Raw genomic sequence first — 24,108 nt, 5'->3', positions numbered from 1 at the left:
TTACAGGTATTATTCACTTCCACTACTAGCTACAAATAAAGATTGCCATAATGTAGCAGTAAAATATCTTGATTCAGTAGACTGTTACTTCACACCTATCTTGATTATTTTTTCACAGGCTTGTGTTGTGTTAGATGTCCAGTGCACTGACGAGGCTTCTACAGTATATCCTCATTGCAATATATGATAATATTTAGGAAGGAGAGGGGACCTTCACAACGTCTTTGTACAAGGCCCATCAATGACTTAAAATAGCACTGGAGCGGAGTCCCACATGTGTGAATTTAAAGGGGTTTTTAGGTTTCAGAATACCAGTTTCCCCCAGCTGCAGTTTATTTTAAAAAAGCAAACAGAGTTTTACTCACCCTCCTTGGGTTCAGCACTGAGTCTCTGACACTCTTTACGGTGTCTATTATTGTCTGAGTGGCTTATGCCGTCAACTCCAGCAAATCTGCTGAGCTCACTGATTGTCTGCAGCGTTGTCGGCATGATAACAGAACTTCAGGCAATAATAGATGCTGGGAGCAGTAGTGGAGACTCAGCACTGGACCTGGTGATGGTGAGTAAAGCACTGATTGTTTGGGGTTTGTTTTTTTAACAAACTGCAGCAGGCGGAAAATGAGTTTCTCAAACTGGAACACCCCTTTAATAATGATCTCTGCTCCTTGTCCGTGTTTCATGCATTGATTGCGGTGTTCTCTGTGTGTGTTTTGTGCCAGGATTGCAGCCTGTTTTGCATGCTGAGTATTCATGTCCCACGGGATTCCTGCTCTTTTCCAAAACAGCCAGAGGGGCAGAGAAGGACCGATCTGTGGGGAGCTTGGGGACGTGTCAACAGCAGCCTTGTGTGCGAGGTGGTGTAAGGTTTGCGTATCTGGTACATAATGTCCCAGCAGCACAACTGTCAGCTGTATGTCCAGGTGAACTGGAGAAACAAAGAAAATGTCACTAGATCTCCCCCCTCCTGATTGCACAAATGACGTCACAGAAAAGCCCCCAAAGGAGCTAAGCCAGGTAAGCAACAGAACAGGTCCACGCAGTGTGCAGGATCCGACATGTAATGTATGTGCTGTTATTAGAGATTAATTTGTCGTAAACCTTCAGAATTAGGTGAGCGCACAATAGCAAAGTAACATATATGTTGTGGTGAATGACAAGATCTGCTCTTCTGTATGGTGATCTTTATGTAGATCAAAGATTCTTGGTTGATATCAAGAAGACCTGTCGCTAATCTGGCGTTGTGCAACTACATGTTTCTGAATATTCATTTTTACTTACAACCGAAAAGAATATCTACAGCCTAGATAGCCACAATAATAGCTTTGTATCTGATAACCTAATATAATATTATTCAATGCAGTGGAACATATTGCTTATTATGTAATAGTCTGTGATTACCAAAGACACCATGGACCATGGTCTGGATAAATCACCTACCTAGATTCTAGACATAACTGTTCGAGCGTATTTCCACCTACACGTGAACAGACCGTCAGCAGTTTAGTCTTTTGCTTTAGCAATACAAATCTACAGTAAAAAGAGAGGGCACTCACATAGCATGAGAAGTAGAAATGACGGTCCCCAAAGTGGTGACAGGTGAACAGTGTCAGAGTTGGATGCCAAGGGCCCACCAGTAACCAACTCCAGGGCCCCACTTTTCAGCTACATGTAAATGTGACATTATCCTCAATCACAAATTTATTTAACAATGAACTGGGTAGATTGTTAATTTAATGGGATGCTGCCTTTATCTGTAGATAGTGATTCAAGTATATTGTGCCCATTACTGCTCATATAAGAAATGGTGGCCCACCAGAGGATTCTCCTGCTCTCCTGTGGGCCAGTCCAAGCCAGTAGGTGAACAGCTGTTCTTGCACCTCCAGTGTTCTCATCCGCTCACCTTGCCATGCTGTGTTCAGAACACAACACCTCTAAATCACCTATTTGGTATCTTACAGTTGCTGACTTGTGCCGAAAATGGGATAGCCAGAGGTAGTCAAGAGCCGCGAGGAATTTAAAAAAAATCAAGTTTTCTTCAATAAGGTTCTGTAGAATTTTAGAATTTATTGGTAACAAATACAACGCGTTTTAGAGCTCTACCCTAAAACGTTTGTTAGGTCAATACAACACATACAAATATTACCTACAGTAGAATCCACCAAAAACAGCTTCAAAATAATCCAGCAACAGAATCATATATATAAACCTATAAGCTAGCTTAAAAAAGCATCAATCACACTTTAATATCAAAATACACACTTTATTAATACACAAATAGTGTATACACAAAATTATCCAATAGGCAAAATGGACCCCACAAGACAATACATAAAAAAAAAACATTAAAAGATCACTGAAGGTTCCCAGAAAATACAGCTAAACCTCCACAGAAAACACAAGGTATAAAGTATATAGGAATATTACAAATAATTTACTCACCTATCAAATAATAACAGAAATCAATGAATAATAATATCAATACCTGTGGAAATGGCGAGGCAAGTAAATATTGGGGCCACCTTAGCACCTTCACTTTTTCGTCAGGATGATGACACCACATACTGAGCATTAAAATATTTAAATACTAGTGGTGTACTGACGTGATGAAGAGGGCTGGACGGTCCTGACATGCATTGTATATAATCATTATTTCTTTATGAAGAGTTACACAAATACACAAGCTAAAGGAAATCTGTCACCAGGTTTGTGCCACCTAATGAAGAGATAAATACCCTGACTCCAGTGATGTGTCCACTATTGGGCTGCGTCTTCTGTTTGCTGTGGTTTTGATAAAATCACAGTTTTATCAGTAAATTATCAAGAGAAGACTAGTAAACCTGCTGCCATGTAGTCCTCTATATTCATGATCTCCATATTACCCTGCCCCCACCGCTGATTGGCAGCTTTCTGCCAATCCACAGTGTATACAGAAAGCTGCCAATCAGTGGTGTGGGCGGGGTTATACACAGCTCAGTAGTCAGAGCTCTGCTAGATCTGCTGCAGATAAAACTGTGATTTTATCAAAACTGCAGCAAACAGCCCAGTAAGTGACACATCGCTGAAATCAGGGATTTCTGTCTCTACATCATACTGTTCTCAGATGGGGTGGGAAAAACCTTGTGATGGATTCCCTTTAAATAAGTTATATACACCTGTGATATCACACCCATTCAGATACGGAGAAATGAATGTTAGACTGTGGGATTTGATTGTCAGTTAAAATCTTCTGTAGCAATTATGTGGGATGTGATTCTGTTGGTTGATATTTTACATAGTTGTGATTATGCATAATTTGATTATGTCATTTAATATTGTGTGTAGTTATTTTTGCATCGTTTAATAATTTACCTATATATGCAACATGGGCAATTAGTTATTATTCTACCAACTGAGGTTGTAGTAAATATACAATTTAATTAATTTTCATATATTTATTTTCTGACCATTGGGCACTAAGTCCTTTAAGTCTCTATTTGGATATAATGCAGCAATTTCCACATAAAACAGTACATCTAATTAGAAAAATAATTTTGGTAAGTCCCAAAAATAATTAAAATTCTCAATTTATTACAAAATAACTTAAAAGATGTATTCCCAACCTGTATGGTCTTTTAAATTATTTTGTAATAAATTGAGGATTTTAATTATTTTTGGGACTCACCAAAATTATTTTCTTATGTGAAGCCGTAAGTCACGGCTACTGGTTGTAAGACGGACTGAGTCATATAAATAGGACACGGTGAGGCTGCTTTTTTGTTTATTTACATCTAATTAGGGCTTTTTTGACTAACTTTAAAAGGCAAAAATTATTGAATTATCATTCTATACTCATAATTAAAACTTAATGAGGTTGTCTCTAGAGGTGGGATTAAAATTTTTAACAACAGGTTGTTTCTGTGAGTGAAACCACATACATTTTTTACAATGATGCCCTTTTCTGCAGACCAAACAAGGTTACATGCTCCTCCCTCACCCATAAAATAGAAGTTATGGTAACCAAAATTAAACACATGCACATTTTCCTAAAGGGAGTGAGGTAGATGTTCCCTGCAGTCCTATGTAACACTATATATAACACACAGTGATAACTCTTTGAGTACTGATAATGTAGAAGTTGTTATACAAAGATTTCATGATATTATAAAATCAACACAGATTACACAGCACACCAAGGTAGAACTCCCATTTTTCTACCATCCTTCAAAATGAACAAAAGTTTAAAGCTCCAAATGTAAAGATAGATAGAGCAATCCTTAACTATTCATATGGCATACTATTTTATTAACATAGCCGTCTGATAAGTTCAGTATTACTAGATCTATACAGAACCAGAACCATTATCAGTACCTAAATACATCACCAAAATCTTCATCAGTACAGGAATACAAAACTCTAAATGAGCATCAGTATAGGAATATAAGACCAGAATCAATATCTGTACATGAAGACATCACCAGAGCCATTGTACATATTTAACACTAGAGTCATTTTCAGTACAAGGATACACTACCAGAACTATCATCTGTATATGAACACAGCATTAAAACTACCATCAGCATATGAATACAACTCCTGAATCATTGGCAGTACATGAATACAGCATCAATACCACCATCAGTACATGAATACAAAAACAGAAACATAATTAGTATATGACTACAACACCAATGTCATTGTTAGTAAATGAATAACGCACCAGAACCACCAAAAGTACTTGAAAACAGCATCAGAAACATCATCTATACATGAAAACAGAGAAAGAACCACCATCAGTACATGAATATAGCACTAGAGCCACCATTAGTACATATACAACAGCAGAACCATCATCCATATATGAATAAAACACCAGAACAACCATCAGTACATGTATACAACACCAATTATCAGTAGTTGAATACAGCACCAGAACCACTATCAGTACATTAATACAGCACCAAAACTAACAATAAACTAACAATATATGAGCATAGCACTAGAACAACAATCAGTATATAAATAAAGCACCTGAACCATCATCAGTACATAAATACAGGATTAAGCTCTATATCATCAATTGCAATGCCATATCAGCTCCAGCCATATATATTTATATTGCATGAACTTACAACTTCTAGTATGACCTTAACAATGGTAAGTAGATATTGGGAGTTGCTGTTACCAGCCATTCTCAGACTGAGGACCATACAGGAACTACAGTAGTGATTACACACAGTCAGTACCACTACTAAACATTTAAGGTGCATTTTTCACTGGCCGATAACAAAATGCTTGTTCATGGTGTGAAATAATTTTTAAGCTAGCTTAAATATTATTTTGGTTGCTCTTGTGTAAACCACCAAGAACAAAGCTATTGTATGTGTACAGAACGACTGTGTTAACGGATGTTACATGCACATGACAATGCAGTCGGCCTGTCTAAAAAAAGCAATTAAACTTCCTCTGATTGGCTACATGTAGCCAATTGGTAATCATTTAATGGCTGAGATTGATCAATGTAAATGCAACCTTGAATCCAAGTACTTTACAGAAGACAGCTTCTCTGACTAGCATTGTTCTCATCTCTTTCTTCTCCATCTGGTCCAGATGCTATAATGACTTTTCAGATCCATAGCTTGTCTTTGCAGACTTCTCACTTCTGCAGCACATCTTGACATAATACCCATAAAAATTACTTTGTAATGACATAATGCCCCATAATAAAAAATACCCACTCATGGTGTACCCCTGAATAACTAATTGCCACTCCTTGCACAAAAAATTATCCACCCCCACATGGTCACTCTTATCATATGTGGCCTCCACACTGTCTTCTCCTATAAGATATTGCTTCCACACCCCGCTCTCTTGTGTTCCTCTCTAGACCGTCTTCATGCTGGGTCTTCTCCCTCCTGCCCTGCGCTTCCCCACTCTCAGTCCCGCTCGGGTGCTCTGAAGTCCCTCTTGTCTAATAGTTCCCGGACTTGCTTGACCCTCACGGAGATCAGAATGAAGCTTTGGCAACTGAACTATATAAGCCAGAAGCCTCCGGTTTTCCTTTTCCCAGCCGAGACTTGAAGTAACACGGCTGGTCCAGGGGCCGATCCCCTTCTTGCGGCCTACGATCCCTCTGTCTTCTGACAGGTTCCGGGCGTAAGGGTGCCGTCCTGCACTCGCCATACCCCCTGGGATCCCTTTAACAGAACGGAGCCTACTCCTCCGCTCCCCTCGGGGGCCTCTAAGACTGGGCCCTGCTTGTGGAGCAGAGCTCCTAAAGAGACTCTGCTCCCAGACTGACTGTCCTCTCTACTCCTCTCACTGACTGAACTGTCTGAACTGTTCCACCCTAAGATGGCTTCCCTTTATATACCTACTACTATGTTGCTCCCCTAAACTGCTTCCTCCACCCACACCCACTACTGGTTCCCCCTACCTTTGGGTTCCCCCCACTCCACCCAGGGTCAGGACTCAGCACTGCGCATGCATCTTGCCCTTCCAGCTGGCCTGGAGCAGTGTAGTGTTGAATGCGGGTGTTGGGGTTCCGTGCAGCACTCCCTCCTTACCTGAGAGGAGATACCACACCTCTGGGTGATGTGCAGTACCTCTGTGGTGACTGAACCCTCAGGGGCGCCACATATATAGCGCCATTAATTTCCACTTTCCATCATGTTTCTAACTAAAGTCCTATTCCTACCTGTTTCTATGTACATAGTTATCTTTAGATTCAGCTTCCACCATGTTCTCCCCACAGATGTGCGTCATGAAGGAAAACATAGCTGTGTATTCCCTACACAAGGGATTCCTGCATAATTTATCTCATATTTCATGGAGCCGGTTGTGTATAAATTGAAGTGGGCTGACTCAGGAGTAGGTTGCGCACATTTGTCCTATATTTCTGTCCTAAATATCATCATTGACTATTGTTTATACTCTGGAAATGTCTGCACATTACATTACAGGCAATTGTGATTTCATGTGGAGTCCCACATTTGTCATGCTGTTGTGTTTGTGCTGAGCAAGCAATCCTTAGTTGCTCAACCTTTGGATGGTTCTGGTTAATCATTTTCCACTGTTTAGTATCACAGATATGAATTGGACCTGAAATCTAGGAAGCTTGGTTTACGCTGTAGCAGACCTTCCACACATCTTACAGGGAAAACATGGTCCTTCAACAATTCATGAAACCTAAATGTCTATCATACCTAGTTTGCAAACCCAAGATTTGAGCATCATAAAAACACTGGTATTCAGACACTCCATGGCGGTATGATTAGGATACTATACGGTTTTATATTTTTTAGACATTATATCCAGGGCTATGTCCTGGTTTATGGGGGCCATTGGGTGACCTTTACCTTCCAAGAGCTATGACTTTTTTTATTTTTCAGCTGAGTTGTATGAGGGCATTTTTTCTTTTCGATATGAACTGTAGTTTTTATCACTACACTTTCTCATCTTTGTTTTTTTTCTTTTTGGAAGGCAAAGTGACCAAAAAACTTTGTTTCTGCCATTTAAATTTATTTTGCCGGTCACTGAATGGCATAAATATAAATATTAAGGTATTTCTTAGTGGCAATACTAAATATATTTATTTTTAAGATGTTTTTGTTTACATTCCAGGAAAACCAGGGTGTTTTGAACTTGCATATTTTTTATTTTGAAAAAATATTTTCCTTTTTTTAAGTCTTACATCTTTTATTGGCCCCCCTTTGGAACTTGACCCTGCAAGGGCACCTATGATTTTATATGTGGGCTCTATTTAGCTTATTATAGCTTGTTAATTTGTGCTTTATATGTTGATATTATTTCGACTATTATGAACAGTACTGTTGTAGCGCCCCGAGGGTTCGGTCGCTACAGAGGTATTGCATCTCACCTAGAGGTGTGATATCTCACTTCCAGGTAAGGATGGAGTGTGGCTCAGGACCCTAACACCCACATGCACTACACCACATTTCCGGGAGACAGGGTGACAATGCTCTCAGGAGTGAGCACAACTGCCCCTGTCCCTGGCTGGAGTGGGGAGAGGGAACACCTAGAAAGGGGGAACCCGGTAGTGTGTGGGTGGGGAGAGTAGATTCTGGGTGCACTGAAAAGTAGGAGTATATAAGGTGGGCACCATCTTAGAGTCAGGGAGAAGTAGAGGGAGCAGAGTGAGAGAAGGAGAGTGGGAACAGGGGCTCTGTGCGAGCTCTGCTCCGCGGGCAGGCCGAGTCACAAGGCCTGGGCCTGGAAGAGAAGAAAGGAGAGGAGAGGAACGGAGGAGGCTCCAGGAGTGGAGTGAAGGGACCCCAGGGGTGCGGACCGGCCAGTCGCCACCGTACGCCCGCCGCTACCAGAGTAGGGGGGTCAGGCCAAGAAAGGGAACCGGATCCCTCATCTAGTGGAGGAGAGCAACTACCCTCAGCTAGTAACCGGAGGCTGTGGCATTGCACGTGTTACGGCCCCTCACTACACCCGTAAGGAAGGCACCATATAGGGCCCAGGGAAACGGAACATACATTTGCCCGCCAAGGCCCGAGGCAGCTGGACAGAAACGTGGTCAATTGTGGGGTACGACAGGCGAGAGAAAGGACACACGAAGGGGGTCCTGAAAAGCATTCCAAAGGTACCTGGGAGTTGGCCGAGCCCCTCACCTGGTGAGCACAGTACGACGTGGGCAGCCATTACCTGCAGAAGTGGCTTGGAGTGTAAAACTGTGAGTAAAGACCCTGGACTGCATCACTGGACTCTGAGTCATTACTGTTGCTCCCGCGCACCATCACCCCCACCATCTGCACTCACTGCCCAGAGGCTATACTCCTCCCGTGGGGAGTTGTACTACCCTCGGCTGCGCACACAACATCAGCCTCAGCGGTCTGCCCCGCAGTCGCGGTTCTCAGTGACCGCAATCCACGGGTGGCGTATTCGGACATTTAAACATTAAAAACCAAATAAACAGATCCGCCACTGGTTTGACCACCCTGAGCCACGGGACCGGGTCGCCGCCACGGAGACTACAAACCCCCAGCATTACACAGAGACCCGGCCCCGGGTATTCCCCCACACACGGCCCAGGGGGGGTGTCAACTTTGGCGTAGTCGGCAGGAACAAAACCAACCCGTTATCATCGGGTATTGTGTGCCTAGAGACTGTTTCACTGTATTGAATGTGGCGCCCGCCCCAGAAGAACGGGCGCCATTATGTGCGCGCCAAAAGACAACAAGAAGCCACCTCCCATCGTGGGCCAGGTCCCAGAATGGCGCCAAAGACGGAGCCCACCCCCAACAGCCATGAGTGCGGCTGTAGAGGTTTCCATCAACGTGGGGGGGCTGCCCCTGAGAGTGATTGTCAGCAGATTGCCCCGGAACCACCCCCAACAGGGGCGGAAGGGAAAGAAAATCGAAGGGCAGGGTGTGGTTTGGATCAGTCTTGGCGGACCACACCCGGAGATGGCGAGGAGCGCCAGCCCCGGTACCCTCACGAGTGGCCTGGTGCAGGCCGAAGTGGCTCCGTACAGCCTCGCGGAGCTGATGGCCCAGCTCCCCGGAGAGGACCCTGAATTCCTCCGGGCTGGACTGGAGGATTTAGACTGGAGGATGGTTCAGGCGCAGCGGGAGGCCATCGCGGGATGGAAAGAAGAGATGGACCGGCGGGCCGCGACCCGGCAACAAGTGGCACTGCCAGCACCCGACAGCGTGTCTGCCCCTGAGGACAGAGAGAGACCACCGGAGGTCGAGAGCAGCGCTGCAGCGGGAGCAGGTAAGGGGGACACCCCTGCTACAAGCCCTGACGCCACTAGCCTGCCCCTGGACCCCGTCGCGGAGCCGATCGCCCCGGAAGTCGCTGCACCTCCTCCGCTTCTGCCGCCTACACCTAGGCCCCAAGCCCCGAGCGCAGCCGCCGGACCACACCCCACGCCGTGCCCCTGGATCCCGGGTGCGGTCGGAAGCGGACCGCTCCAGGCCTGGTCGCAAGGCCTGATGCCCCCAGGCGCCTTCTACCAGCTAGCGCCCCCGATCCCAACACTACCACCCCTGGGTACGGACTTATATAGTCAGATTACTGGTCCTGATGGAGAGCAGGTCCCCCTGCTACGCGGATGGGTTCGCCCTTGCCATCGGAGGGACCCGTCCGCGGAGGCCAAAGCCCCGCTTCCTCCACTCCTGCCCGCTCCGCAGCCAATCACCATTCCCCAGATCCCGGATGAAGAGGTCCAGATAGAGTGGGATCAGACCGGGAAGGACCTGATGGGGTTCTCGCAAGAGACGCGGGCGGCCGCAGCCCGCAGGAGAGAATTCTGCCGCCGGGAGATAGCGCAGCTGGAGAGGGAGAAGCAGGCGCGGCGCCAAAAGCAGGAGCAGCTACAGGCCCGGAGCGCAGAGGAAAAGACCCGAACCCGCCGAGACCCCCAGGCTTTACGCGGTCCTAAAGTCACCGGGATTGTGGTCAGGTTCCACCAGGAGAAGGGGTGGGGGTTCATTCGGGACCCGACGACAAACACAGACCTCTTTGTTAACCGGAGGGATGTGGAAAGTAGCCTGCCCGCGGGTCACCCGAACCGGGATCTGTTCCCGGGGGATCAGGTGTCATACACCCGACACCGAGGCCTGCGTGGGTCGTACGCCCTCAACATTCAGCGGGAAGAAGAACACCGCTACCCTGAATCCTGCTAGGCGGAGGACCCGGACGGGTATACGAGGAGCAGGAAAGTCCACAAGGGGGAAACCGCTACTAGAGAGCAGCAGCAGAAGCTGTAAATAGTTACCCGTCAGGGTGGAAGAGGAAGAGTCACGCCCGTTTGCGGATTATAAAAAGTTCACCCGGTTCGGGATTGTTGTCAGTTTGTTTGTTAAAGTAACCCGAAAAGGGTCTGTGAACTATCCGGCTGAGGACTGGGAGCAGCCAACCCTTTCTATCCGTCTGAGCACTGGGAGCAGCCAACCATTGTAAATAGTTGCACTTCTTAAAGTGCCATCTATTGGTTTTATATTAATACAACCTATGACCTCAGAACAAAAACCCGTTGGAGGTGGCAGAAGACGTGGTCCGACACCTGGATCGTCTATGCCCTGCAGCCACCCCAGGGCCTACGTTGAGGGTTTGGGACGGGTCCCTCATGTTCGCAAATTTGCACTAGATGGACACCTGGTGGCAAAGCGTACTGTGACCAGTTGATAAAAGTGTTACATGAAGAATGTTTATGAAGAAAAATGTTTTATATGTGACAAATGTGTTTATGCAAGTGAAAAGAGTTTTATAATGTCCTATATGTGTGAAGAAAGTATTATAATATTTTTGAAAAGAGAAAAGTTTTATGACAAGTAACGTTTAAAAAAAAAACAAAAAAACTTAAATTCTGCATGTCTTAAATTCAATTGTCTTTGGCTCTGTTCCAGCCCGCGGAGTGCTGTGATTTACCAGGGGGGAATGTAGCGCCCCGAGGGTTCGGTCACTACAGAGTTATTGCATCTCACCCAGAGGTGTGATATCTCACTTCCAGGTAAGGATGGAGTGTGGATCGGGACCCTAACACCCACATGCACTACACCACATTTCCGGGGGACAGGGCGACAATGCTCCCAGGAGTGAGCACAACTGCCCCTGTCCCTGGCTGGAGTGGGGGGAGGGAATACCTAGAAAGGGGGAACCCGTAGTGTGTGGGTGGCGAGAGTAGATTCTGGGTGCACTGAAAAGTAGGAGTATATAAGGTGGGCACCATCTTAGAGTCAGGGAGAAGTAGAGGGAGCAGAGTGAGAGAAGGAGAGTGGGAGCAGGGGCTCTGTGCGAGCTCTGCTCCGCGGGCAGGCCGAGTCACAAGGCCTGGGCCTGGAAGAGAAGAAAGGAGAGGAGAGGAACGGAGGAGGCTCCAGGAGTGGAGTGAAGGGACCCCAGGGATGCGGACCGGCCAGTCGCCGCCGTACGCCCGCCGCTACCAGAGTAGGGGGTTCAGGCCAAGAAAGGGAACCGGATCCCTCATCTAGTGGAGGAGAGCAACTACCCTCAGATAGTAACCGGAGGCCGTGGCATTGCACGTGTTACGGCCCCTCACTACACCCGTAAGGAAGGCACCATATAGGGCCCAGGGAAACGGAACATACTTTTGCCCGCCAAGGCCCGAGGCAGCTGGACAGAAACGTGGTCAATTGTGGGGTACGACAGGCCAGAGAAAGGACACACTAAGGGGGTCCTGAAAAGCATTCCAAAGGTACCTGGGAGTTGGCCGAGCCCCTCACCTGATGAGCACAGTACGACGTGGGCAGCCATTACCTGCAGAAGTGGCTTGGAGTGTAAAACTGTGAGTAAAGACCCTGGACTGCATCACTGGACTCTGAGTCATTACTGTTGCTCCCGCGCACCATCACCCCCACCATCTGCACTCACTGCCCTGAGGCTATACTCCTCCCATGGGGAGTTGTACTACCCTCTGCTGCGCACACAACATCAGCCTCAGCGGTCTGCCCCGCAGCGGCGGTTCTCAGTAACCGCAATCCACGGGTGGCGTAGTTGGACATTTAAACATTAAAAACCAAATAAACAGATCCGCCACTGGTTTGACCACCCTGAGCCACGGGAACGGGTCGCCGCCACGGAGACTACAAACCCCCAGCATTACACAGAGACCCGGCCCCGGGTATTCCCCCACACACGGCCCAGGGGGCGCGTCACTGTCGTAAGAGACAATTGGGGCCAGGATCACTTGGGTGACTCTTAGCACCAGTGAAATGGCTCCCTTGATGTGGGTGGGTGACATAACCTTCTTTAAACCTATTTGCAATGCATGCACATTGGTAGGTTACCCACCATGAAAAGAAGGAAGGAGACACTAAAGTACAGAAGTTGGTTGACATATCTTCTTTGATAAACAGAGGCACACACTTGTAGGTTGCATGTTGGCGGTACATTTCTCATATAATATCTGATGATTACATTGCCAAGCTGGCTTTGGCTCTCCATGTTATAAGTTATTTTTCTTCTCTTTGGTCCACAACTCACTGCCAGAGCAATAACCATGTTCTAGCCTGGCAGCCTAAAATTCTTCCTCTAACACTCCAAGTCCAGCTTACACGTAGCCTCTGTCACCATTGCCTGCCATTTCAGGGTCCCCACTAACCTAAAGCTACCTTCTAGACCTCCAGCTCATACTAATGATGTTGGCTTCACTTCTCTTGTTTCCTGTTTATCTGTTCCGGCCTTAAAGTTACCCAACAAACCCAGATTTGCAGCCACATGTTGCAGACTTGCTCCCTCGGTTCTTCCCTCACACAATCCTCATGGCCTCTTTCTCAGATCTTCTCTTCTTCTTTCCCTAACACACACTGAGAAGCACTTCCTAGAGAACCCTTTCTGTTCCATAACCCTTCTCTTCTGCACTGTTGTTAACAAATCTCTCAAATTTTCATGAAGAAAAATAGGGACAGATGATGCGGCACACTACAGCAGTACCTGAGCCTTCATGGCCAGAAGGCATGGGGACATCACCTTGTTGCCCTTGAGAGATAGTGAGAGGTCTTGAGAATACTAAAGTGAAGTCAGGACTTAACTCTTATCTCCCAGGGAAATCTCCACCAATTTAGGATTGTCGGTCTGCATCTCGGAAGGTTGGGAGCTATGTTGTTAACCTTTTCCTGTCCAGATGACTATAAGCTGCTGCCTATTTTCCCATTACCTTCACATAAAATGGATTTCAATAAACAATAGTATTAACCATGAAAACACAGCAACTGCAACAGTACAAAGATAAGGCATCAATGTCATATATTGAACAGTGTATCATGCAGCAACACTCAAAATGGGCCTATACTCATATCAGTAAACTCCTCAGGGGTGTGCCAGCCGTCTTACTCTCTATGACACTGTCATGGTAGAGATTTAAAGACTAATGTATGTGTTGCAACTGTATAATTTTATAGCTTTATAGCTATTTTTAGCCATTTTTTTTCTGAGACAATCTCCTTTCCTTGAGAAAAACACAAGAGTCTTGCAGAATATTTAACCCGGTTCACCTCAATAGACCTTGGCACAGCCACGCACAACTCTGCAAAGGAGCCAAATATTTTGTGTCAAGAATAGTGTTGAGCCACCCCCGTAGTGTTCGAGTTTGGTTCGGTTCGTCGAACACCCGTGTGTTCGCCGAACTGTTCGTCGAACTGTTCGTCGAACACCTTCGAACACCGTTAAAACCAATGGCAGGCAAACAAAAACACATAGAAACACATAGAAAACACCTTCAAAGGTGTCCAAAAGCTGACAAACTGCTCAGAAGACACAACTAACACATGGAAAAGTGACAAGTACATATAGTCATGCGAAAAGAAAAGAGGTGGAGGAGTAAAAGGAGGGGGAGACACAGATATAGGCATTAGAGATGAGCGTTGTTCGACTCGAACTGTTCGCCAATCTCAAATTCGAACTGTTTTGGGCGGTGTTCGAGCCGGTCGGCGAACACGAACAATTTGAGAAAAATTCGGCTGTTCGAGGTTATGTTCGATAACTGTTCGTGCACCAAAATCATAACTGGATTTTTTCTCAGTAATGATGAAAATTAATGTTAATACGCAGTTTGAGTGTACAGCGGGGTGGGGGGAGGGGCAGGGGATGGATCTCTGCAGGAACAATGAAGATCTCCATTTTTTTTTCTCTTTCCCGCATTTGCAGTGGGGAGGTGCAATCTGTCAGCCTATCAGCAGCGCACACACGGAGCGAAGTGCTTTTTTTCACACAAGCAAGGGCATGTGTGATTGGCAGTGTATGTCACATGTCCTTGCCCTATAAGACCAAGCCATTTTCCCCGTCGCCACCATTTTCTCACTGCTGCAGCTGCGTGTTAGACGGCACCGCTGTTGCTGTGTGCGCTATACCTTGTTAATTTCAAGCCAATTTTCGCACAAATATACAGATAGCTTGGGAGTAGGGAATAGTTGTGATTGCAGTCCTTTTAAGGACTAGGTTACAGCATTTCCTACGACTTTTATCAGGCAGGTCTGTGCTCTTAAATAGATAGATTGTGGGAGTAAAGACTAATTGTAATTGGAGTCCTTTTCAGGACTAGGTTACATCAGTTCCTATCAGTTTTTGCCAGGCAGGTCTGTGCCAGTGCTGTGCAAGTTTTTTTCACAGCATTTGGCTGAATCTAGCAAAGCTAATCCTTTTTGGCCTATTGCAGAGTGTGTTAGTCAGTGGAGTAGCCTATCTGTGTTGCAAGATATACCACCTGTGTATAGAATACCAATTTTTTTACTGCACCTAGTGAAGTAAAATCTTTTGGGCATAGCATCATTCTATTAGTCCATCTATACTGACCTCCATCAGGTTGCAAACTGAATATAATTTTTTTCTGCATCTAGCTCTGAAAAAATATTTGGGCTTCTAGCAGTGTGTGGGACTTGGTCTATTAGTCCATCTATACTGACCTCCATCAGGTTGCAAATTAAAAATAATTTTTTTCTTCATTTAGCTCTGAAAAAATATTTGGGCTTCTAGCAGTGTGTGGGACTTGTTCTATTAGTCCTTCTATACTGACCTCCAGCAGGTTGCAAATTGAATATAATTTTTTTCTGCATCTAGCTCTGAAAAAATATTTGGGCTTCTAGCGGTGTGTGGGACTTGGTCTATTAGTCCATCTATACTGACCTCCATCAGGTTGCAAATTAAAAATAATTTTTTTCTGCATCTAGCTCTGAAAAAATATTTGGGCTTCTAGCAGTGTGTGGGACTTGGTCTATTAGTCCTTCTACACTGACCTCCATCAGGTTGCAAATTAAAAATAATTTTTTTCTTCATTTATCTCTGAAAAAATATTTGGGCTTCTAGCAGAGTGTGGGACTTGTTCTATTAGTCCATCTATACTGACCTCCATCAGGTTGCAAATTAAAAATATTTTTTTTCTGCATCTAGCTCTGAAAAAATATTTGGGCTTCTAGCAGTGTGTGGGACTTGGTCTATTAGTCCATCTATACTGACCTCCATCAGGTTGCAAATTAAAAATAATTTTTTTCTGCATCTAGCTCTGAAAAAATATTTGGGCTTCTAGCAGTGTGTGGGACTTGGTCTATTAGTCCATCTATACTGACCTCCATCAGGTTGCAAATTGAATAAAAAAATTTTCTGCATCTAGCTCTGAAAAAATATTTGGGCTTCTAGCAGTGTGTGGGACTTGGTCTATTAGTCCATCTATACTGACCTCCATCAGGTTGCAAATTAAAAATAATTTTTTTCTGCATCTAACCCAGCCAATAGTTTTGGCCTAATACCACAGTTTGGCCACTCAGCTCTGCTCGGTTACCATCCATTGTTTTTTTGTGCAAACAACTCCAGAGTTGTGAATTAGTTAACCACCAAAATGAGTGGAAAAAGGCCTGCTGCTGGTGGAAAGGGGAATAGGCGTGTTGGGAAGGGGAAAAAAGGTTGTGTCCGTGGGGTAGGTGCAGAAGAAAGACCATCTTCCAGCCAAACTAAAATGTCTACTTCTTTTAGCGGACAATGTGATAAGATCCCTTTCTTACGGCCACGCCAATCGCTACAAATTCCAGATGAGGCACAAAAACAGCAGGTGCTTCAACGGATATCAAGTGCTCCTTTAAGTGGGCTCTCCTCCACATCAACTTCAACATCACAAATACTCCAGTCCTCAAAGGTGTCACCCAAATCGCACTTGCTTCCTCACAGCTCCCAAATCTCCAGCTGCCCGTCTGAGTATGAGGTAGAACAGATGGTTGAGTCTGCAGAGCTGTTTACTCATACTATAGCCTGGGAATCAGAGGTCGACTCCAGCGCTTCTGTGAATCCAGACGAGGAAATGATCTGCACTGATGCCCAGAATCTTTATGAGTCGGATCCAGGACCAGACGCAGAAGGTTCTGACCATAATGTAGACCCTCATTCCCAAACTGTAACTCCTGTTGGTGGAGACAATGAGGAAGACGATGATAAGACTCAAATACCTGATTGGAGCGACAACTTTAGTTTTTTGTCAGGGCAGGAACAGGTTGGCTCTGAGGACGACGGATGTGATAACGCACAGGGTGATGATGATGAGGTCGGAGATCCCACTTACTGTCAACCCACAGTCAGCCAAGAGATGAGGTCAGCAGAGGAGGTGGAGGAAGATGCTAGTGACGACGAGGTCAGGTTGCGCCTTCCTGGACAGAGACGTAGTACTGGAAGCACGTCAACAACTGCATCCTCAAACACAACTCTGCCTCTCACCACAAGTCGTGGTGGCTCTTCAGGTCGCATGGGTGCTAAGCCTTGCATAGCCTGGGCATTTTTTCAGATCGATAAAGATGACCCAACTCGTGTTATCTGTAACATTTGTCAGCAAAAGCTAAGTAGAGGCCAAAAAATACATAGTTTGAGTACTTCATGCATGAACCGGCACATGGACATGAAGCATAAGTTGCAGTGGGAAGCTCAGTGTGCTACAATGCGGTCTAGCCGGCCGGGCCAACCACCGTCTGCCATATCTTGTGCATCCGCGGCCTCTTCATCCTCCGTGACTGGGGGGACAGCAGTCACACATGTTTTGGGGCGCAGACCTGCCACCTCTTTACCCGCAACAGCCAGCGTGATTGGCAGGTCATCATTTTCTTTGGAGGTGGTAACACCAGCTGGTCTTGAGCGCTGTCCGACATCGATAACACCACCTTTGGATCAAGGCAACCTAACATGTCCGCCTGCATCTTCCTCACAGACCGGCAGTTTGCCGGGGACACCCTTATCAACCCCGTCTAAGCACAATAGCCAGCCCTCGGTCCCTCAGATGTGGACAAGTAAAAGACCATTTCCTCCTAGCCATGAGAAAGCTAAGAGGTTGAATTTCACCATCTGCAAGCTCTTGGCTACAGAAATGCTGCCTTTCCGCCTGGTGGACACAGAGGATTTTCGAGACCTTATGTCCGTCGCAGTGCCCCAGTACCAGATGCCCAGTCGGCACTACTTCTCAAAGAAAGGTGTGCCTGCGCTCCACCAGCATGTCGCACACAACATCACCGCTTCTTTGAGAAACTCTGTGTGTGACAGGGTGCATTTCACCACAGACACTTGGACGAGTAGGCATGGACAGGGGCGTTACATGTCGCTGACTGGGCACTGGGTAACTATGGTGACAGCAGGACAAGGGGCTGCTGTCCAAGTCTTGCCGTCCCCACGAGTTGTGCGTCAATCCTCTTTATGTCATTTTTCCTCCACTGCTTCTGCCTCCTCAACCTCCTCTCGGTCTTCCACCTGCACCCAAAGCCTGTCTGGTCATGCCACAAGCTTTCTAACTGCGCAGAAGGGATCCTGCACACCTCCTTACTATGCTGGCAGTAGGGCTCAACGTCATCAGGCGGTTTTTACATTGAAATGTCTGGGAAATGTGAGTCACACAGCTGAGGAGTTGTGGTCAGCTCTGGAGAACCAATTTCATGAATGGTTGTCTCCACTGGACCTGAAACCAGGGAAGGCCGTGTGCGACAATGCTGCAAACCTGGGTGCGGCCCTTCGCCGGGGCAATGTCACACACGTGCCTTGTATGGCTCACGTGTTGAACCTGGTTGTCCAGCAATTTTTAGCCCACTATCCCAGACTAGATGGCCTTCTGCAGAGGGCACGGTCGCTGTGTGCTCACTTCCGCCGTTCGCATCCCGCAGCTCAGCGACTTACATCTCTACAGAAGTCGTTGGGCCTGCCACTTCACCGGCTAAAATGCGATGTGCCTACCCGGTGGAATTCAACTCTGCACATGTTGCAGCGACTGTGGCAGCACCGACAAGCCCTGGTGCAATACGTTCTGACGTATAGCCTGGGCCAACGAGATTCAGAGGTGGGGCAAATCACGCTGGAGGAGTGGTCTCAGATCAGGGACCTATGCACCCTTCTGCACAGTTTTGAAATGGCGACGAAGATGTTTAGTGCTGACGATGCCATTATCAGCATGACTATTCCGGTGATTTACATGCTGGAGCACATGTTAAACAGAATTCGGAGTCAGGTGGTGGCACAAGAGGAGGTGGAGGAAGTAGAGGAGGAGGAGTTGTATGCGGAAGGGCTAACATCTGCAAGGTCCAGACGGTCGGCAGCACCAGGGCGGCAGGCATGTGAGGGTGGGGGAGATGATTTTACCAGGGCGCATGGTAGCAGCCAAACTAGTGAGGAAGGTGCAGGAGCCCAGGAAGAAGTGGAGGACGAACTGATGGAAGACTCATCAGATGAGGGATACCTTGATCACATTTCTGTTGTGCGAGGTTGGGGGGAGAGGACAGAGGAAGGAAGCATGATTGTTACCTCGCCACCAACACAACAGGGACTTGGTGCTCCTGGATGCGCAACACACATGAGTGCCTTCTTGCTGCACTACCTGCAACATGACCCTCGAATTGTGAGAATTAGAAATAATCCTGACTACTGGGTTGCCACACTGTTAGATCCCCGGTACAAAAGTAAATTTGCAGAAATTATTCCTGCCATAGAAAGGGATGCACGCACGCAGGAGTATCAGCAGAGACTGTTGCAGAATCTTACATGTGCTTTTCCACAAAATACCAGTGGTGCACGTAGTGAATCTCACAGTTCCAACTTGCCAACCGTGGTCTGTATGGAATTGTTCAATAAAGGGCCCAAAATTAAGATAACATAGATGGGAGAGGTCTCTATGAATAGGAATTCCTAAGTATTTGATACCCTGTGAGGGCCAGGCAAAGGGAAAGTTGGACTGGATGGAATCCTATATGGATTTAGGGAGGGAGACATCGAGGGCCTCAGACTTCGCTGCATTGATTTTAAAATTTTACCATGTAACAAAGTGATCTATTTCAGCCATAACAGCAGGGATGGATATATGTGATTGAGTGATATATACTAGGACATCATCAGCAAATAGAGAGCACTTGTACTCGGTGCCTCCCACCTCAATCCACCTAATATTGGGGTTATGGCGAATTGATGAGAGCAGGTGCTCCGTCACTAGGATGTATAAGAGAGGGGACAGAGGACATCCCTGCCTTGTCCCATTGGTGATTGTGAAAGGTGATGAAAATGTTCTGACGCACCCCCTGGGCCTTGGGACACCCGGAGCCGGACCCTTTTTGGTGGATGCTGGTGGTTGTAGTCTTCGTGGCGGCGACCCGGTTCCGTGGCTCAGGGCGGTCAAACCAGTGGCGGAACTATTTATGTGGTTTTGATGTTTAAATGTCCGACTACGCCACCCGTGGATTGCGGTCAGAGTGAACCGCCGCTACAGGGCAGACCGCTAAGGCTGGTGTTGTGGGTGCAGCAGAGCGTAGCATAACTCCCCACGGGAGGAGTATAGCCTCAGGGCAGTGTATGCGGAGGATGGGGGTGATGGTGCAGGGCAGCAGCAGTAACGACACGGAGTCAGTGATGCAGTTCAGGGCCTTTACTCACAGTTCTTATTATCCAGACCACGTCTGCAGGTAACGGCTGCCCACGTCGTACTGTGCTCACCAGGTGAGGGGCTCAGACAACTCCCAGATAACTTTGGAGCGCTTCACAGGACCCCCTTTGTGTGTCCTTTGTCTGGCCTTTCTTACCAACACTTCTGTCCGGCTGCCTCGGGCCTCCTCTTGGTAAACTTGGCGCCAGTTTCCCTGACCCTATGTGGTGCCTTCCTAGCGGGTGGAGCAAGGGGCTGCGCCACATAAAATGTCAGAGCCTCCGGTTTCTAGCTGAGGGTCGTTTCCTGCCTCCACTAGTTCGGGGACCGGTCTCCCCCTTTGGCCTGACCCCTCCACGCAGGTGGATTCGGGCGTGCGGTGGCAACTCGCCCGTCCGCACCCCTGGGATCCCTTCATTCCTCGTTCCTGGAGCCTTCTCCGCTCCTCTTCCTTCCTTCTCCCTCTTGCAGGCCTGGGCCTCTGTTACTAGGCCCACCTCCGGAGCAGAGCTCATGCAGAGCCCCTGCTCCCTGCCACTTCTGCTCAGACTTCTCTGCACTGAACTAAGATGGTGCCCACCTTTTATACTCCCTTCTCAATGCACCCAGGAACTGCTTCCTCCCTGCTCCTGCACTGCAGGGTTCCCCTTCCTCAGTGTTCCCTCCCCCCACTCCAGCCAGGGACAGGGACTGTCGTGCCCATCTCAGGGGCATATTGGTCGCCCTGCCCCACGGCAATGTGGTGTAATGCATGCAGGTGTCGGGTCCTGATCCACACTCCATCCTTATCTGAGAGTGAGATATCACACCTCTGGGTGAGGTGCAATACGTCTGTAGCAACCGAGCCCTCGGTGCTACAGTTCCATTTATCTTCAGCCTAGGTGACGTATTGTGATACAGGGCCGTGATTTTGGCTATAAAAGGGTCCCCTAGACCCCTACCCCAAGCTTTTTAAGAGAATCATATATGGCGTGCCAGGAGACTCTATGGAATGCTTTCTCAGCATCCAACGAGAGTATCTACTTACAAATTTTTAACTGCATCTAGCCCAGGAAATACTTTGTGCCTAGTAGCAGTGTCTGCTAGTCAGCGGATTATCCCGGCTGTTAAGCAAGCTACACCACCTGTAGTTTGGACACTTAATTTTTTCAAAGGAAATGCTTCGGGACCACGGGATACTTAGTGAAGAGCATCAGGAGGCACCCCAAGGCATAGGGGCTGGGACTGGCACTAGGATGCCTTGCGGTGGACAGCCGAGCTCGATCCTTATAAAAGCTTTTTAACTGCAGCAGCTTTAGTGGACGCTACTGGAGCTGGAATTACGCGGCTGCTGGCATGAGACTTGCCCTCCAATAGATCCTTGTAAATGGATTTAAAGTGTATTCATTCAAATTAGAGGGACAATTTAAATTAAAAAGCTTAGAGCTGCCTCCACCACAGGGGGGCTCTCTCGACCCACCAGCGGACAGGCACCAGTATTGGGAGAGGGGGGCTGGCCGTCAGGGTTCACCGCGGCTCTGGCACAAACCCGGCGACACGGAGGTGGCACGGGCAGGAGCGGACTGGCCGTCTCGGCTTCTCACTTTTTGGATTTTAGAAGGGCATGACATGCCTATATCTGTGTCTCCCCCTCCTTTTACTCCTCCACCTCTTTTCTTTTCGCATGACTATATGTACTTGTCACTTTTCCATGTGTTAGTTGTGTCTTCTGAGCAGTTTGTCAGCTTTTGGACACCTTTGAAGGTGTTTTCTATGTGTTTCTATGTGTTTTTGTTTGCCTGCCATTGGTTTTAACGGTGTTCGAAGGTGTTCGACGAACAGTTCGACGAACAGTTCGGCGAACACACGGGTGTTCGACGAACCGAACCGAACTCGAACACTACGGGGGTGGCTCAACACTAATAGGCATGTCATGCCCTTCTAAAATCCAAAAAGTGAGAAGCCGACGATGATGAGACTCAAATACCTGATTGGAGCGACAACTTGACTTTTCGGTCAGGGCAGGAAGAGGTTGGCTCTGAGGACGACGGGTGTGATAACACACAGGGTGATGATGACGAGGTTGGAGATCCCACTTACTGTCAACCCACAGTCAGCCAGTCGATGAGGTCAGCAGAGGAGGTGGAGGAGGATGTGACTAGCCCTGGGGATGGGGATGACTCGGTACCCGGGCATTTGCCTGGCCTTGGGGATGTCGCGGTGGTCGGCTCCCTGGCCCGTACCCTGGGGTCTCTCTTTAAAAGGGTGGATAATTGTTAATTTTATAAGAGTTCATGACGCCACCTGTGGTATCTGGTGACAAGCACCAGCGCTGCAGCAGTCCACTGAGGCCGGTGATAAGGCAGCTCGATGGTATAGCTCCCCACAGGTGGACCTAGGTCTCAAGGCAGCGTATGCAGGGGGAATGCAGGACAGGCGAGACCCAGCTGGGTCAGAGCAAGAACGGGAACGGACACGGTAGTCACTTCAGTACCTTTTACTGGTGGAAATTCAGGCACATCCCGGAGCACTGTAGGGTGAAGGGTGCATATCAGGATCCTCCCCAATGAGCGGGTGTAGGGCCTCCTGTTTCTTGCCTCTGCGTAGTAAGTTTCTGACCTGCCTGGAGCTAGGCCTAACTTTGTCTCTGTCCTGCGCTGGCTGACCTTGTGGTAGGGCCTTCTCTTGGAGTTCACGCTCCCAATATGCGGGGCCTAAGCATCTCCTGGCTCTGTTACATATCAGCACCTTAGCGATCCTGGGACTTGTAGTTCTCCAGGGATTCCGGTTATGCCTTACTGGGTCATAGAGATACCGGTAAGCTCAGATCCTGTGTCCGGTAAATGCTTCGGGGTGAGCTGGTTAAGCTCCTCTGCCCCTTATGTACTAACTCGCCACTTGCCTTCGGCCTACTAGGGCCCTCACTAGGCTATACACACTAACGGCAGCTTGCCGCGCTTCACTGATCTTACGGCACCGGCACACCTTAAGCTCTATCTGGGCTCCCTGAATCTAGCAAGCAGGAGCCTCGTGCTCCACTGCTGAACTATTAACTGCGTTCTCTAGACTAGACTGAGCTCCACTGCAGACTGACCTCTCTTAGGCTTCTCTACTGCAGGAACTCTTCAGAGGAACTGAACTGCCTAGCTCCACCTTCCCTATTTATATCCCTAACGGGCTCCCTCTGCTGGTCTGAGGTGGAAGGTGGAGATGTGTGAATGTTTATGGGGGCCTCTTGTGGAGGATTCCATCAATGCACTCTTCTAGGATCTGTGATACCAAGCGCAGCGGGGCATCATAGATGCTATTGACGACGAGGTTAGGTTGCGCCTTCCTGAACAGAGACGGAGAACTGGAAGCACGTCAACAACTGCATCCTCAACCACAACTCTGCCTCTGACCACAAGTCGTAGTGGCTCTTCAGGTCACATGGGCTCTAAGCCTTGCATAGCCTGGGCATTTATTCAGATCGATAAGGATGACCCAACTCGTGTTATCTGTAATATTTGTCAGCAAAAGCTAAGTAGAGGCCAAAAAATCCATAGTTTGAGTACTTCATGCATGTACCGTCACATGGATATGAAGCATAAGTTGCAGTGGGAAGCTCACTGTGCTACAATGCGGCCTAGCCGGCTGGGCCAACCACCGTCTGCCCCATCTTGTGCATCCGCAGCCTCTTCATCCTCTGTGACTGGGGGGACAGCAGTCACACATGTTTTTGGACGCAGACCTGCCACCTCTTTACCCGCAACAGCCAGTGTGATTGGCAGGTCGTCAGTTCATTGGGAATTGGAAAT

General features: G+C 47.5%; 1 protein-coding gene across 3 annotated transcripts in view; it reads left to right on the top strand.

The window, feature by feature from the left end:
• The first annotated feature begins 720 nt into the window (after positions 1 to 720).
• Positions 721 to 24,108, top strand: part of TMPRSS6 (transmembrane serine protease 6) — a 275,703-nt gene continuing 252,315 nt past the window's right edge. Inside the window, exon 1 of one of the 3 annotated variants that reach the window (XM_073644385.1) lies at positions 721 to 1,014. In XM_073644385.1, coding sequence (XP_073500486.1) covers positions 943 to 1,014 — 72 coding nt within the window. In that variant the 5' untranslated portion in view covers positions 721 to 942. Of the gene's footprint in view, positions 1,015 to 1,034; positions 1,111 to 24,108 lie in introns of those variants that run through there. The other 2 variants (XM_073644384.1, XM_073644386.1) reach the window with 2 other exon arrangements.

Source organism: Phyllobates terribilis, unplaced genomic scaffold, assembly GCF_046119375.1.
Source record: "Phyllobates terribilis strain yellow unplaced genomic scaffold, ASM4611937v1 Scaffold_8__6_contigs__length_399053987, whole genome shotgun sequence".
NCBI classification, from domain to species: domain Eukaryota; kingdom Metazoa; phylum Chordata; class Amphibia; order Anura; family Dendrobatidae; genus Phyllobates; species Phyllobates terribilis.
Note: the sequence above shows the minus strand (reverse complement) of the source record. Positions and strands in the feature narration are given on the sequence as shown.